The sequence below is a fragment of the Scylla paramamosain genome, chromosome 14 (genome assembly GCF_035594125.1).
Source record: "Scylla paramamosain isolate STU-SP2022 chromosome 14, ASM3559412v1, whole genome shotgun sequence".
Lineage (NCBI taxonomy): Eukaryota > Metazoa > Arthropoda > Malacostraca > Decapoda > Portunidae > Scylla > Scylla paramamosain.
Genome location: NC_087164.1, coordinates 13187423 through 13203623, shown reverse-complemented (window position 1 = coordinate 13203623; position 16201 = coordinate 13187423). Strand labels below are relative to the sequence as shown.

General features: G+C 39.3%; 1 protein-coding gene across 1 annotated transcript in view; it reads left to right on the top strand.

Annotated features, from left to right (window-relative positions):
* The first annotated feature begins 6820 nt into the window (after window positions 1–6820).
* The window catches only part of LOC135106885 (uncharacterized), a 175160-nt gene continuing 165779 nt past the window's right edge, over window positions 6821–16201 (top strand). The window contains exon 1 of the mRNA XM_064016258.1: window positions 6821–7036. Within this exon, the coding sequence (XP_063872328.1) occupies window positions 7001–7036 (36 nt within the window). The 5' untranslated portion in view covers window positions 6821–7000. The remainder of the gene's footprint in view (window positions 7037–16201) is intronic.

Sequence of the window (16201 nt, the reverse complement as noted above, 5' to 3'; positions counted from 1 at the left end):
GCCTGAAGGAGTCATCAATAAGAATTAGCTTTAAGTATTTCCTCATGTGATTCAGTCCTCATGGGACTGAATGGTCATGCAGCTGAGACAGAATCTCATTCTATTCAGGTTAACTCCTATACCATGAGAATTGCATAGTAGCTTTTTTATACAAATTCTGGCTTCATTTCTTGGATCTCTTGAGGGTTTATCATAAGACCTCACATTTCTGCCATAACTCCAATGAACTTGTCATCTGAGTGACCCACACTGGCACCCCTGTAAACTTGGGATGGCCTTGGAACAGCTGAGGACAGTGCTATCTTGACAGCTGTCCAAACACTTCGGCTTTTATCATTATTCCATAGTGATAAGAAGCTCTTATCACTGTTCCCGGCTTTTATCATTATTCCATAGCAATAAGAAGCTCTTATCACTGTTCCATAGTGATAAAAACTAATATTTGTGCACTTTTTCAGCCATCCGGTCTCTCTCAGCAGTTAGTTATATATGTACCACTGACTTAGAGTTTACACAACATGTACAAAATTGCAGCAGCACTTAATGTTTTAGCAATCTTGTAGAATGAATGTTTGGTGCATATTTTGTTATTTTCATATATTGTTGAATTGAAAAAAAATGTATCTATCTAAGATTCTCCCTTGAAACAGAGTAGCCAAGACAAGACATTTTGTCTCTGTAAATTGTAAGAATGATAATGCAGAGAAGGAGATTTGCTCTCCCTTTGGTCCATCCCTACCCTGGCCCCATTCTGTTCTCCTCTTGTGCAACATGTATTCTTCTTACCCAACTGTGAAGTATGGCCAGTAATTTAACCACCTGATAACTTGGCAACATAGTAATATTGCCACTGACTCACTGACTGATGCTTTCTATTACTGATTGATTTAAGTATTCCCATTTTGTTTTGGAAGACTGTGGCAAAATTGAGTTGTATTTGTATTTGTATTGCACACACATTAGTTGCACATCCCTGAATGATTTAGAGCCTTCTTTCGCAGGTTATACATCAGTACTATTAGATTATGTAAAGTGAATGGCGTGAGACAATCTTGCCTCTTGCTTGCACCAACACCGACTGCATCTTGTGCAGGTCATACAATACATGCTTTGTCAATGATATGACTTGGAAATGAGTGAGAAGTTTTATAGAGGACAGTCAATATATGTCTTGTTGGTGATATGAAGTGAGGGAAACACTCTGCTGAAAGTGAATTAGGAGTGCAATGTTATGATATGGCTAGAGAGAAACATGATAGTGGAAATGAATGGGAAGTTTTATACAAGACAACTGGTACATGCCTTGTTGGTGATATGAAGTAAGGGAAACACCGGTGAATGTGAATTAGAAGTGCAATATTCGCTGTTTGAAAGGGAAACTAAACAGGACAAAAGTTAAAGTAAGGTGTGGATATGAAAGATACTGGTATAGATGTAAAGGAAGGTAGAAGGCCAAGTGGAGATCTGGTGAGGCAGAGCCATTTTGTCTTTTTTTTTTTTTTCATGTGGCAAGTCTGTAGTATTTGTATATTTGTTTGGCATAACAGGATGCAAGGGATCAGTTATTATTGCTTTGTGGGAAATAGCTGGTCTTTGAATTACATGAGGGCATTAACTAATAACTCTCTTCTTCTATGTATCCTTCTACACTTCTGTTAGACTTGCCACTGTTTGATTACTTACCACTGAATGACTCCTAACAACCAGAGGTCACTAATAGGCCTCACTGTAACAACTAGGAAATATAACAAACTTTCTGATATACCAAATTGGCCTTCCTTCCTGTTACTTCATTTTATTAAGGGTTTACTGCATATAAAAGGATGTATGTGTAAGTGACTGTACAGATTAGAGAGAGATGTATGAGCACCTACAACAGAGCAAGGAAGCACAATGTAAAGACTTCTCTCTAGTGTGTTACATGTACAAGTTTGCTATGTAATGAACCAGAGAGGTGTTCGATTAATTAAGTGTTCTCCTTGAGACACCCTGCAAGACTGTTCAAATTGTATGTGGTCGGTCAGTTAATTTAGTGCAAAGTGAGTTGGGAACTTATGGATCTATTCTAAGAGGTGTGCTAGGCATAAGTTTTTTTTTTTTTTTCACTATAGAAACTAAGCTATACATGTTCCTTGTCTAAACTAAGGGACTGCATGCAAGTTGAATAGGTTTGTGAGGTCTTGTAGAAAAAAAAAAAAAACACTTTTTAATCTAATATATGTCTTGTTACAGCTGCACTTTGTATGTGTATGTGTGTGTGTGTGTGTGTGTGTCAGAGCCCTTCCATACTTTATGATAAGATTTTAAGGCAGTTCAAGTATATACCTCTTATGTTAGTCAGGATTACAGACAGTTAAAATACCTCACATCTTTAAGTTAGTAGTGTAATTAGATATACTGTGATTGTTTTAAGATTACTAAAACATAATTGGTGTAAGGCAACTAAGATATTATTAACTAGAGGTAATTAAGATGTAATTGGCTTATGGTAATACAAATGTACTTGGTTCAAGGCAACTAAGGTAATATTCATTTTAAAGTCACCAAATTCTTAATAATATTTGTCAGTATTATGATTGGCCCTTATTCTCAAACACTGGCATCCTGTTTTGACTATTTCAACAGGCTGTAGTGAAAGTTACTGAAGTTTGTAAAGGTGTTTTTATCATTCTAGTGACAGTTTAACAAGAATCCTGCATCATTAATGAGAAAAACACCCTTGGAAACTTGAGAAATTATCTGTATGGTCTTTTGAGAGCCAAGTGTTTCAGACCGAGATTCTTGTGATTGATTACCCTTTGAAAAAAAAATCTTGCTTAACTCAACACAGTGAGTCTTTTCAGGGATTATAATTAATTTAATTTTACAGTTTCGATAACTTTTCTTGGATAACCAACATATGCAAACCAGACCCAAGGTATAATTTTTTTCTATCAAGCACAAAAAATAATGTGATTGAAACATGCCAATATGTCTTGCAGTTAAGAATTGTGAACTCAAACTGTAAGATTTGGGAGCTGCCTTGTGTAGATCATCTTCTCTTACACAATCTCTTTATTCACTTATGTTCTTGATATGCCTGAGGTAATGTACAGCAAGTGGCAGGTAGACTAACAGTAATGGAAGTATATTTTCCTGTTTCTTCTTGGTGAGGGTAATAACAACTAGGGTCCAGATCTCTTCCATCACTTGTTCTTCACCTCTCCTGCCTTGTCCATTCTCTCTCTCTCTCTCTCTCTCTCTCTCTCTCTCTCTCTCTCTCTCTCTCTCTCTCTCTCTCTCTCTCTCTCTCTCTCTCTCTCTCTCTCTCTCTCTCTCTCTCTCTCTCTCTCTCTCTCTCTCTCTCTCTCTCTCTCTCTCTCTCTCTCTCTCTCTCTCTCTCTCTCTCTCTCTCTCTCTCTCTCTCTCTCTCTCTCTCTCTCTCTCTCTCTCTCTCAGGATAATACTATTTCTTTCATATCTTTAAATACTACCACTATCATGTGTTTCATAGTTGCAGGTGAACCTTTTCCAGTGTCAGAAATCCAGTTAGAATCAGAAATCAGTAAACCTGCTGCACTCATTCCCAATACATTTTGTGTCATCAATCTGAGGTCCTATCAAAGAATCTAATTATCTGGTTTTGTAAGGAGACTTAGCACAAAAGGAAAGGGCAAAACTTATTGGAAGTTATGTAGTGCAGAAAGTTACTTGACTTCTGACCATGACTGTAGAAGCACACTGCACTTTAGGGATCATACTTGTAGTGTATTTTATTTATGAAAGTTCCTTGATGCTACTGTAGATGTTATTTTGTACTGGAACTCCTCCCACCAGCAAGTCTTGTCTTTTCCTTTTCTCTTTCATACATCCTTACGGTACATTAGTAGAAATCTTCACACTTGCTAAGTCAGAAACTTGAAGGGAAGTAAGTTAATGCTTGCTGAAATTCTTAAGCACATGACAATATTGTAAGTGTCTTTTATATTGGTAGAAAATGTACATTGGTAGAAGGAGAAAATGTACATATTTTTATGATGAAAAGAAAAGATATATATATATGCACATTTATGACAGACACATTTTTTCTGACAGAAAATATATATATATGCTTTAATGATATATAGAGAAAATATATATATTTACATCCATTTGATAGAGGAGAAATACACATAGACTACTGTTATGCTTTGACAAAACTTCACTGAAAAACGTTGATGTGCAGCTTGTATTTGCTACCACTGCAAATTAATTGTCAGGCAGCTTGAGCCAATGTTAGTTTTAAGCTGTAATTGTCCCATAACTGCCAAGGGGAACATTCTCCTTAACAAAGACATAATGTGCCATAAATAAGTAATTGATAAGATACAGAGAAAACTTTACTTGCTACCTAAAGAAAATACTTATATTTTTGTGTATCCAGATCAGATTTTGGGATGATGAAGAATCAGTATTTTTGAAATCAAATTGCACTGTTATATATCTTGAAGCTAAAAACATCAACGAAAATATATTGTTGTTGGTATGTATGTACAAATTGATGCTGTATAACATGTTATGTATGTACATTGATGGGGAACAACAAAATGTATTACTTTTTTATGAGATTGGAACTAAAATTTATGAAAGAATGACCTTTGGTTTGATGGATCCTCAACATAAATCTTTAATCTTCCTTCTGTATAGCAGACTTTATATTTCCTCACCTTTGTTTAAGTTTCCATGTCTCAGTAATTTTTATTTTATTTTATTTATATTATTTATTATTGTTATTTATTTATTTATTTATTTTTATATTTTTTACATCCGGTTTCTCGGATGGTGTCTCGTAACGAGGGACTTTGGATTTGGCATTCGGGAGCCGTTACCCTGAGTGAAAGCCCCTCCTACCTTTGAACGGTGGCTAGGATTCGAACCTATACGCCTGAAGACCATTCGGCTCTCAAAAGCGCGCACGGTCTCATTGTACCACGGCGGCATGTCTTAATAATATGATAGATATTTGGCCTGGCGGTCTGCTTACTCCCATGCCTACCTGCTTACCTATTTACCTATCCATCTTCCTGTCTGGATCTGTCTGTTAATCTATCCGTTATCTACTTATTTATCGATGTCTATCTCTCGCTTCCTGCCTCTTCCTTGGGCCACATAAAGCTGCGACACAAGTACATAAAGAACATTGATTTTTTAGTATAATCCTGAGGCGCGCAGGTCTTTAGGTTTCATGTAAGCCTTGCCTGTAGCCACGAACATGAGGTCCTTTGGCTGCGTCGGTACGGGTGTCAGTTCGTTGCATGGATGTCAGTTTGGGGTGTCAATCTCTCAGCGGCGTCTCAGTTCTCATTATCACCTGTTTTGTTTGAGTAACTGATCTGGCTAAGAGTTTCTACTTGAAGTTCTTGTGTTTTTTATTTTTACTTTTATTTATTTATTTATTTTATTTATTTTTATTTTTTTGCCTTATCTGTGTGTGTGTGTGCTTCACTCAATAATCACATGGCTACGAATATTAAGCAACGAAAATCATAGTTAATTTCAGTTACGAGAAAAAACAAGATGAAACAAACATTTTCTAGAACCACCGTGCTTTCTCTCCACCAAATTCCACTCCTTTTTTATGTCTATAGAGACTAGAGAGCGTCATGGAGCAACGAAGAACATCATTAATTTCAGTTACGAGAGAAAACAAGATGAAACACAAACACTTCTTACAACTCCTGTGCTTTCTCACCACCAAATTCCACTCCTTTGTAATATTCATACAGACTAGAGAGCGTCATGGAGTACAAAGATCTGTGTTGCTGCTGTGGCCGCCCTCACAGTGGCCGTGCGATACACAGACTCTCACCTTTAATTCAATCAATCGAGGTTGGCGTGTTTCCTGGGCGGCGCGCTGCTGGTGGTATATCCCGCCATTGCACAGGCATTGCTAGTACTGCACTACTAGAGGTCCGTATTCTGAAATGCTTTGGGCTTGAGACAAACTTTAAAGGCCACAGAGATGATTAGTTGGGTTCGCATGTAATATTTTTTTTTTCCATGTATGATGCAGAATTCGAGCTTAACTATCACCAAATTCATGAAGATGCCCAAGAAAACCTCTTAACTTGCAATAGAGTCTGTTCAGAGTATTCCAGGTAATACTACCAAACGTTTGGAAATACGGACCTGGCATGCAAGGCTTCTCTGTCAGGCCTGGTGACTATTTTGAGCGAAATTAAAATGATGTATACTGTGATTATGAATATCTGCTACAGTTACATGTCATGAAGGAAAAGTGCCACACGAGGTCAGGTCAGGTGTGGTGTCTAGGTGGAAGGTAATTACCTAATCCACACAACCTGTTTGAGCGAAATTAAGATAATGTGTTAAATCATTCTAATCATTTACTACAATTGCATGTCATGAGGGCGAGTGCCAGGGGAGAGGCACCGCGGAGGACACCATGATGCGCTATCAATTTGATATCGAACTCCGCCCCGCTGCGCGAGTTGACCAGTGCGACAGGACGGCGGTGCGAGGCTCGCCACTGGTGACGTGGGGGACCACCGCGGCGCTATCAAACTGCTATCATTGGTCGATCACGTGGCATCAAACTCCGCCCATGTTGATAGCCACGCCCCCTCGCACACACCGGCCCAGTTTGCGCACTATTCGGTTGCCAGCGCCTTCACCTCGCAGGTAATGTATAACGCGCCATATAATTCCCATAGCACAGATGATCAATCAAATTCCCTTATCCCTTAGCCTCTAGTCAGTCTAATCTGTCGAGGCGTCGAGGCGGAGGAGCGGTAGATGAGAAGCGCGAGGTGGAATACTGGAGCAGTGTCAGTGTCATCCGGTGGCATCGACGTCTGGCAACTGCGCTAGCCCAGGGATGGCCCATAGAGATCTCTCAGTTGTTTACCGTGGCCCGTGTGAGGTAGTGCGCGTCGTTCATTGACATTTTGACTCTGAGCAGTGTTACTAGAAATCCGTCAAGATTCGGGTCAAAAATAGAGAACCCGTGCCTGTATATCAGATGGAGCATCCAGAGGTCGAGGAGGACGGACGCATGGTGAGTCTCGCAAGGGTTGTGGGTCCGGGGCGGCTCGCTCACGCTGGAGTGACGAGGGAAGGGTAGGGAGAGAGTGATGCGGCGGTGGTGGTGAGGCGAAGGTTTGTTTTGGTTGTGAAACTCCAGCCATACATTCCTGGTGGAGGCCCACGTGGGTTGAATCCGTGTAGGGTGTGGTGCAGTGTGTAGGTGTGGATGTGTCTGTCTTCATCATGTCAGGTCTAAGTCTAGGTTATTGTATTGCATCGTTAACGTTATTTCACTGCAGGGAGGTTTACGTGAAGTCCGTTTTAGCTTCCCTTCTGTTTGTTTAATTGTAATGAAGCTGTCTGTGTCGTTGTCTGAAGCTGAATGGGAAGATTTTTAGGATGACAATATTCCACTTACTTTTATCTCAGTACATTCTAAAACTATTTCTCATGTTTCCCTGCTGCGTTGTGGTGGATGGCGTGCAGTTATTATTGATGACGTGATTATATAGTCAAGTATTGTGTGGAGGTGATGATAAGTGATTGTGTGAAAAGGCGGGATAATTGAATGACGAACCGACACACACACACACACACACACACACACACACACACACACACACACACACACACACACAGAGGCAAGGTATGTGAGGGTCATTTGTCACACATCATCACATCACAACAACACAATATACAAAAACGTCCTGCGCCAAAACAGAAACTTTGTATGGAAACTGAAGATAGAGAGGCGGTTGATTAACTGACAGATAGATTGACTGATTTTGTTGCTGCATTAAAAATCAGTCAGTCAGTCAGTTAGTTGATCGTCTCCGCTGCCTCGGTTTTATTGAAAATATTCCCATCTCAGCAGATCAAATTCAAATCTTTTATGTTATTCTCTTCCTTTCTTTTTTGTTCCTTATCTGGTAATTATTCACAGTTTCACTTCTTATGTATTCACGTGTGTGTGTGTGTGTGTGTGTGTGTGTGTGTGTGTGTGTGTGTGTATGAGAGAGAGAGAGAGAGAGAGAGAGAGAGAGAGAGAGAGAGAGAGAGAGAGAGAGAGAGTACGAAGTAAAAATAAAAAAAAACAACTCTGCCAGGAATTTCTATGGTCCATATTTTCAAACGCTTTGTTCTCTAATAAATACTATTTTCCAAAGCCACTCGGGTTTTCATGGAATTATTTTCCAACTTTTGGTGTACAATTCTTATTAAACAATTGCTAGAATCATGAAAACAACTTTAAAAAGAAAAAAAAAACTCAGGATCTAGACCCGTTGAAATTGTTAAGATGCTGATACAATTGAGAATTTGATGCTAAGAACACAGGTCACATTTTGCTCACCGCTACAGATACTTTAGGTGTTTGGAAAGGGACGACCGTGCCGATGTGTTTGTGTGTTTACTGAGCAGGCGTGTTGGTCTCCGCACACACGCACACACACACACACACACACACACACACACACACACAGGGATTGGCGGGTTGGGTACACATGGCCGCCGCGTCGTAATAACGTGTCTTAACAAGTTGCCGACACATGCCTCAGATGGCGCTCCCCTGGTCCAGCAAGGCACCGGGAGTGAAATCTTAATAATAGGTAACATCTGCAGGAGGCATTCCACTCTCGTCTCGGCGGTAAGCAGCGGCGGAACCTGGCGGCGGGACAGCAGGGCCCGCCGCTCCGCCCGTCGTGAGGCATCGCACCACCGCACCTCGCCTCGCCTATAGCCTCACCTCGCCCGGGGCGCCGCGAGTCCCGCTCACTCACCCGAACACACGGGTAATCTTTCAGCCGTCAGTGGTTTGTAAGAGCGGGCACTGCGTCTTCTCGCGAACTGACCAAGAGCAAGGTGTGGTGCTCAGCTTATCCGGTTTAACGCATTCAGTGCTAGACATTTTGCAAACTCGATAAATTAATCTGTTCTTAATTAGAATACAGGAAATGTTGTAATGGATGACAATTAACATATATAACAGAAATGATATTAAATCCTTTAATAACTAAAAGATAAAACTTTAGAATTGCTAGAACTCCGTAATGATATCCAAAACAAAATTAAACGGATCCCATGGAGTGGATTAAACTGTGTGGATTGAAGTGTTATGCTGCGGCCAATGACGTTCCTGAAGACTGACTCAGACTGTAAAGTGCCCTTAGCGCTGGACTGGACAGAGCACTGGCAGGCCGCTGAGGAGGGATGGGGCGCTCTAATAAGTGACATGATTCATTGTGCGGGATAAATTATCTCGACGACAGAATGAACTGATCGTGTTGCAGGTGTCATTTGTATCATATTCACTGTAGAACTCAATTACACAGTGGCAGTAATTGTAAGTGTGCGTGAAAATTGTGTCATTCATCAAGGTGTGAGGCGCGGCGGGGCTGGGAGGGTGACATACTGTGTTGTGTTGCCGGAGACGTGTTTCGTTGTGTTGATGGCGACATGTTGTGTTCTGTTTTATTGTGTTGCTGTCGACATGTTGTGTTACTAGCACGTGGTTTGTAGTGTTGCTGATGACGTGTTGTGTTGTTTTGCTGAATGAGTATTGTCATGTTGTTGATAGTGTGTATTTTTGCTTGCAACGTGTTCTAAAATGTGGGATTTCTAGTATTGTATCTAGGTGCTGTTGAGAGAGAGAGAGAGAGAGAGAGAGAGAGAGAGAGAGAGAGAGAGAGAGAGAGAGAGAGAGAGAGAGAGAGAGAGAGAGAACTAATGCAGACTTCATCTTGTAATTACATATATCCGATTGGATTAAAAAAATGCTAAAACTGTATTGAATAGCTTATCTAGCATTACGAATTATATAAGAATTAGAGTAGTCACCAGTTTTTTGTGTTGTTAGTGAAGAAGTTGCTATTATTATTATTATTATTATTATTATTATTATTAGTAGTAGTAGTACAGTAGTAGTAGTATTTTGCTTTTACGTTATTGTTGTTGTTGTGCATATTCTTGTACTACTACTGCTACTGCTACTACTACTACTACTACTACTACTACTACTACTACTACTACTACTACTACTACTACTACTACTACTACCATCATCACCAACAAATACCCAGAAGACTTTTTAAGACAGAATCAACAACAATCACAATCCATTAAGATACCCAGAGAAGCTTTGGTGGGTGAGGCGGAGGAATAAAACAAAATCATGCAGTCCTAACCACTTTACAATTTCATCCACATGTCTTTTCTGTATTTCCTTTCTCTGTATTCTTCTTTCCTCCTGTTTCCTTGCAATACCATTTTAAGGTTCTTTTCTTTTCTCTTTTTTTTTTCAATCAACTGTGGCTGGCGTGGCGGTTTAGCATGGGAGGCAGCGAGGAAGGGAGGTAGTGAAGGAAGGCTGGGTTGGCACCTCGCTTGTCTCTGAGCCCCATCATTAGTAAAGCAATGGTCCCCTGGCCACTAGCGTGGTGTTTACTTCCATAACATTCATTCGAGTTGATACGCCTTGTTTGCTGCGAAAATAGGCCATGTTGTGTGTGTGAGGGGGGGCAGAGGTCTGAGAGAGAGAGAGAGAGAGAGAGAGAGAGAGAGAGAGAGAGAGAGAGAGAGAGAGAGAGAGAGATATCCTGTGCTTCTGAAAACTTGGGATTCGAGATTTAAATGCTTAAAACTTTAAAGATTTAATTCTCTCTCTCTCTCTCTCTCTCTCTCTCTCTCTCTCTCTCTCTCTCTCTCTCTATCTCTCTCTCTCTCTCTCTCTCTCTCATTTTCGCTGTTGTTACAAAATACAAGTTTTAAATCCATTAGTACTCTTGTTTCTCCACGTGTAGGTAACTAAGGTATGAGAGAGAAACTAGCTACAGTATGGAGGAAGAGAAAGGTGTTTGTGTGTGTGTGTGTGCGTGTGTGTGTGTGTAATCTACGACTAGTATTGTTTGTGGAGCAGAGGATGAATGTTTGTCGACTGTAGTAATGTGTTTGTTTGTGTGGAGTGTACGTGGTGGTAGTGGTGGTGGTGGTGGTGGTTCTGTTTCTGCATTGTTTGGACATTTTACTCGTTCTTATTGTTCGAGTCTTCTTTCTCCCCTTGCTCCCGTTCTTGTTGGGAATTTAATGGCCACGTTTGGTATTTTCTCTCTTCCTTCGTACGTTTTATCTTGTGTCTTGTGTTATCAGCTCGGCGACCGTCGTGAAATATGAACCTTCTTTGTTATCTTTGTAATACGCACAGGTAACGAGATAAGTAATTTGATAATCCTGTTTTACTCTCTGTCTCTGCTCTGTTTTTCATGTCACTTTCACATATACACGTTCTTTGAAACCAGAAATGAGTCATGACACACAAGTTAGGTTTGATACGCTCAAGAATTTTCACGGATGGGATTTCCTTATACGTACATTACACCCTTAACTGAGACTATTCAAATCATCTACCACACCCAACGAATTATCCCAAGGACAACAAAAGGGCTGAAAAAAAGTACACCCACTGAAGGTGCCAATCCCTAGTGAATATTCAAAACACTGCTTGAAAATTGTGAGGAAAAGCGTAGTCTTAAAAAATCGTTTTGATGAGAGCGCGAAGCCTTTCAAAACACAACCCTTCTTGAGGCAGAGGCGGGACGTGTTGCTTCTGCTCGGCTGGTTGGGTTGCTAGCTGGCTGTACTTGCACCTTGTCGGAAGTCCAAGAGAGTTCCACCACTCGTTATGATTTCGTTGCCAGCGCTCACCAGCTCTGCGTGAGACTCCCGCTCCGCCGCTGCATGGGAAAGACAAGGCAAGCGTTCCCCGTCACTGATCGTAAATAATCCGATGTTTCTTCTTCTTTGATCATGATGGATGGAGCGTGTGAGCTTCGCGAAGTGTGCCCAAGTCTCGCTCTGAACCACATAACGTGTTATTTAGCTAAATGTACATGGTGCGATTGTTGCTTTTAAGTGTGTGTGTTGTCTTCATCGCCAGCTTCATTGCAACAGGTCTGAGTTACTGATAATATACGTGAGAGAGAGAGAGAGAGAGAGAGAGAGAGAGAGAGAGAGAGAGAGAGAGAGAGAGAGAGAGAGAGAGAGAGAGAGCAATTCATGCATTGAAGAAATGTCACGATACTTAGCCGTCTTAAGAAGAAAAAAATGAAGTTGTGTTAAGGAAAAAGAGAGTATTTTTTTCTATCATGGAAATGTAATGGTAAAAAAATGTAAAATATTTTGCCTCAGTGTTTGCGTTGGAAGTTAATTGTGAAAGGGAAGGGAATGGAAAAGTTCTTGCGTTAACTTAATGTAAAGATAAAAAAAACGGAAAAAGAAAGAGAAATAATATTTAAAGCAATAACATTACATCCATTTCAGTGATTTATTCCTACTAGGTACAATTTGCAGTTACACCAAACTACAATAAAAGTCATAGAAGCTTAAATGTACGAGTACAGCATATCCTAGGCTGACATTCTCCGTAAAAGGCGTACCCAAAGATCTACACACACACACACACACACACACACACACACACACACACACACACTAGCACACATCGGCATTGCTTCTCAGCCTCTAAATGCATCGCGTAAGTCTCCCCTTAGTCGTGGGCGTATAAACCTTTGGAAAGCCTTGACAGCCGCTCGCTCACGCACCCTGTCCATGCGTCGAAAGAATCGCATCATTGTCTGTATATTTATAACAGAAATGGACACAATAATGAGGAGTGTGCGCCACGGAAGTCTCGCCCTGCGGTGGTTGGCAGCTCGCTCTCCGCTCCACCCACATCTTTGCCTTCGATAATTATATTTGTCTCCACCTTGCATTCAATCGAAGCGACCAAAACTCTCCCCTGCCAGCGCGTCGCCCGATGTGGCTGGATAGCAAGAAATTCACTGGGTGCGCTCAAAAATTCTCTTGTTCTCTTGCACTTGAGAGCTATTTGTGCGCGCTGCTATAAAGTTGAACGTGGATCTTTCCTTCTTCCTTCTCCTTAATTGGTTGAATCTGGAACATTGCAGGATCAATTTATTTATGCATGCTACTGTATACTTTTTAATGCGTTTTCTTTCCTGCCGTCCTTCATCGCCTTAATTGGTTGAATCTGGAACACAGGAACTATTTATACTTGCTACTGTATAGAATGTAATGTGAGTCTTCCTTCCTGCCTTCATCTTAATTGGTTGAATTTGGTACACGCTGCGGCCTGGATACTTTGTTATATTCACTGCCGTATTGAGGTTAATATTAATGTTCTTTTTATACTTTCTTCCCTCCTTCCTTCTTTCCTTCCTTCCTTCATCTTCTTTACCTTTCTACTGCCTATAAAAAAAAAAGCCTACTTATATTTGTTGTTGTATAGGGTTTAATGTGAGTATCCTTTCTGTCTTTCCTTTCATCATTTCATTAACAATTTTAACTGTTTGTAACAAGATAACAGTTATTTTATTAGAGTAACGCTAGATTTTATTGAGTCTAAACATAACCACATGCACTAAAAAGTTAATTATACCATCACTCCTCATTGCTGTGAGTTGTACCTTTCAAATTTACTCGTATATTCCACATTTACACCACCACTGTTTATTACGTTCCAGCAGACCCATAGCAAAGGGTCACATACAATATATATTTATGCGCTACTGTTCGGGCTGCTCTTCCTTTCCTTTCTGTCTTCCTCATCGCCTCTACTGGTGAAACTCAAGAACGCGTCGCTTTTCTCCCATTTTCCCTCGCGCACTCTTTCTTACTGCTTTGATTCCTGAAGTGTTTACCGTCACGAACTTTATTGTAAAACTTTGCTTCCGTGTTTACTGTGGTGCGGTGTGGCCTTTGCTTTTGTTTTCTACGGATTTTGTGGCTGTTTGTTGTCTTTTGTTTTGTTGTCTATGGACTTTTGTGGCTGTTTTGTCTCATTTTTTTCTTTTCTTCAGATTTTGTGGTTTTCTTGTGCATTTTTCTTTCTTTTCTACAGATTTTTTTCTTTTTCTACGGATTTTATGACTATTTTCATTTTTTTTCATCTTGATGATAGATTTTGCTGTTGTTTATTTTATTTATTTTTTTCTCGTTTACTGATTTTGTGGTTATTTCTTTCCTTATAATATTTACAGATTTTATGGTTGCTTTGCATGTTTATTTTTCTTTATTAGATATTTTTTATTCGTTTTTTTTTTCTTTTACGTATTTTCAGGTCTTATTTTATTTTATTTGTGTTGTGGGTCGAATTAATGAACTAAGAATACGTTACGTGTGAAATCCGTAGTAAGATTTGCCGTGTTATAACCTAAAATTTAATGACGAACAAGTAAGCACGCATTTCTTTTAATTTATGAAAAATTGTCCACCAAAAATGCGCAAAATGTAAAGATTATAAAAAAAAAGCGGATCGTGAAGCACACTAAAAGGTCTTTGGCTTCTTAGCTTTGCAATAGGTGAAGAGGATATATGTTTCTTACTAGCAGCAAAAAAAAAAAAACGTAAAATACTAATATTTATAAATGTTCACCAGCATATCTAATCCCCTTCATATATTTTAAATTCTGACTTTTGAATGAAATATGAAAGTGAATATTATGTCTCCTCTAAAATAATTGTTCATGTACGTATGTTTGCCTCTTCTCTTTTGTATCTATTTATTTATTTTCGTGAACGGCGGTATAAGGAAGCTATTTTTTTTCATTATCATATCCTTATTTTCCTTGACTGATCTCTCTGACACAAGAAATAAGAAATAAATAAAAAATGAATGAATTAGTCTCTCCTATCTTCTTGTAATTAATACGTGAATGAAACTTTCGCCCGTCGCAGAGAGAGAGAGAGAGAGAAAAAAAAAACATATTCAGCGTTTTCTTTTTTAATATATACCTTTTTATCGTCTTTTTTTTCGTCAGACCGGACACGTAAAAGAAATAAAAGACAAATTAATTGGTTCCTCCTACACATGCGAATGAAACTGGCTCACGCGCCGAAGAAAACGAGGTCGCGCTATCATTTGTTATGCTGAAGGGGATAAAAAAAAAGTAGGATAAAAAAGAATATATTACATAACCGTCATTCTTGTAAACGATCCGCGCCTTGATGTGGGAGTAATCTTGACGAATATGCGCATCTTTCTTTGCTCTGCTCCTTACATCAACACTTGCCTGCAGTAAAAGTAAGACGGAAATTCTAATAAATTATGCAGCATCTTGAAACGAGGGTGGGATATGGTTATTACTGTCCTTGTTATTGCATTTGTTTGTATTACTTCTGTATGCTTCAGTTCTTGTTGTGATTATTATTATTATTATTATTATTATTATTATTATTATTATTATTATTATTATTACTAGTAGTAGTAGTAGTAGTATTAGTAGTAGTAGTAGTAGTAGTAGTGGTCGCAGTGGTTAGGTTATATATATATATATATATATATATATATATATATATATATATATATATATATATATATATATATATATATATATATATATATATATATATATATATATATATATAATATATATATATATGAATTTTTGAAGGTGTTTATTACAACAAACTTATTTCTTTTATGATGTTTTAAATGTCTTCTTAAGAAAATTATTGTTATGCATTTAAGGTGACAAAATGCATGTAGTTTTGAAATGTTTATTATTGTTATTATTATTATTATTATTATTATTATTATTATTATTATTATTGTTGTTGTTGTTGTTGTTGTTGTTGTTGTTCTTGATATTTTATTTCTGTCAGTTGAATGATTTATTGTTATGCTATTTGGTTAATTAATCTCTCTCTCTCTCTCTTCTCTCTCTCTCTCTCTCTCTCTCTCTCTCTCTCTCTCTCTCTCTCTCTCTCTCTCTCTCTCTCTCTCTCTCTCTCTCTGTGTGTGTGTGTGTTTGTCTCAGGGTTGGTCATCGGATGAAGGGGAAAGAAAGGGAGGATCGGGGCGCGGCGGGGAATGAGGGGGGGAGAGGGATAGGGTGACGGGAGGGGAGGAGATTAGTGGGGGGGGTAATGTTTCCAGGTCTTCCTCCTCCTCCTCCTCCTCCTCCTCTTCTACTGTATATACACCTGTGGCTCGTTACACACACACACACACACACACACACACACACACACACACATTCTCCACCTCTCTCTCTCTCTCTCTCTCTCTCTCTTTGTTGGTTAGTGTTAGGCACGTTAGTATATAATTGCGCGCATACACACACACACACACACACACACAGAGAGAGGAGAGAGAGAGAGGAGAGAGAGGAGGAGAGAGAGA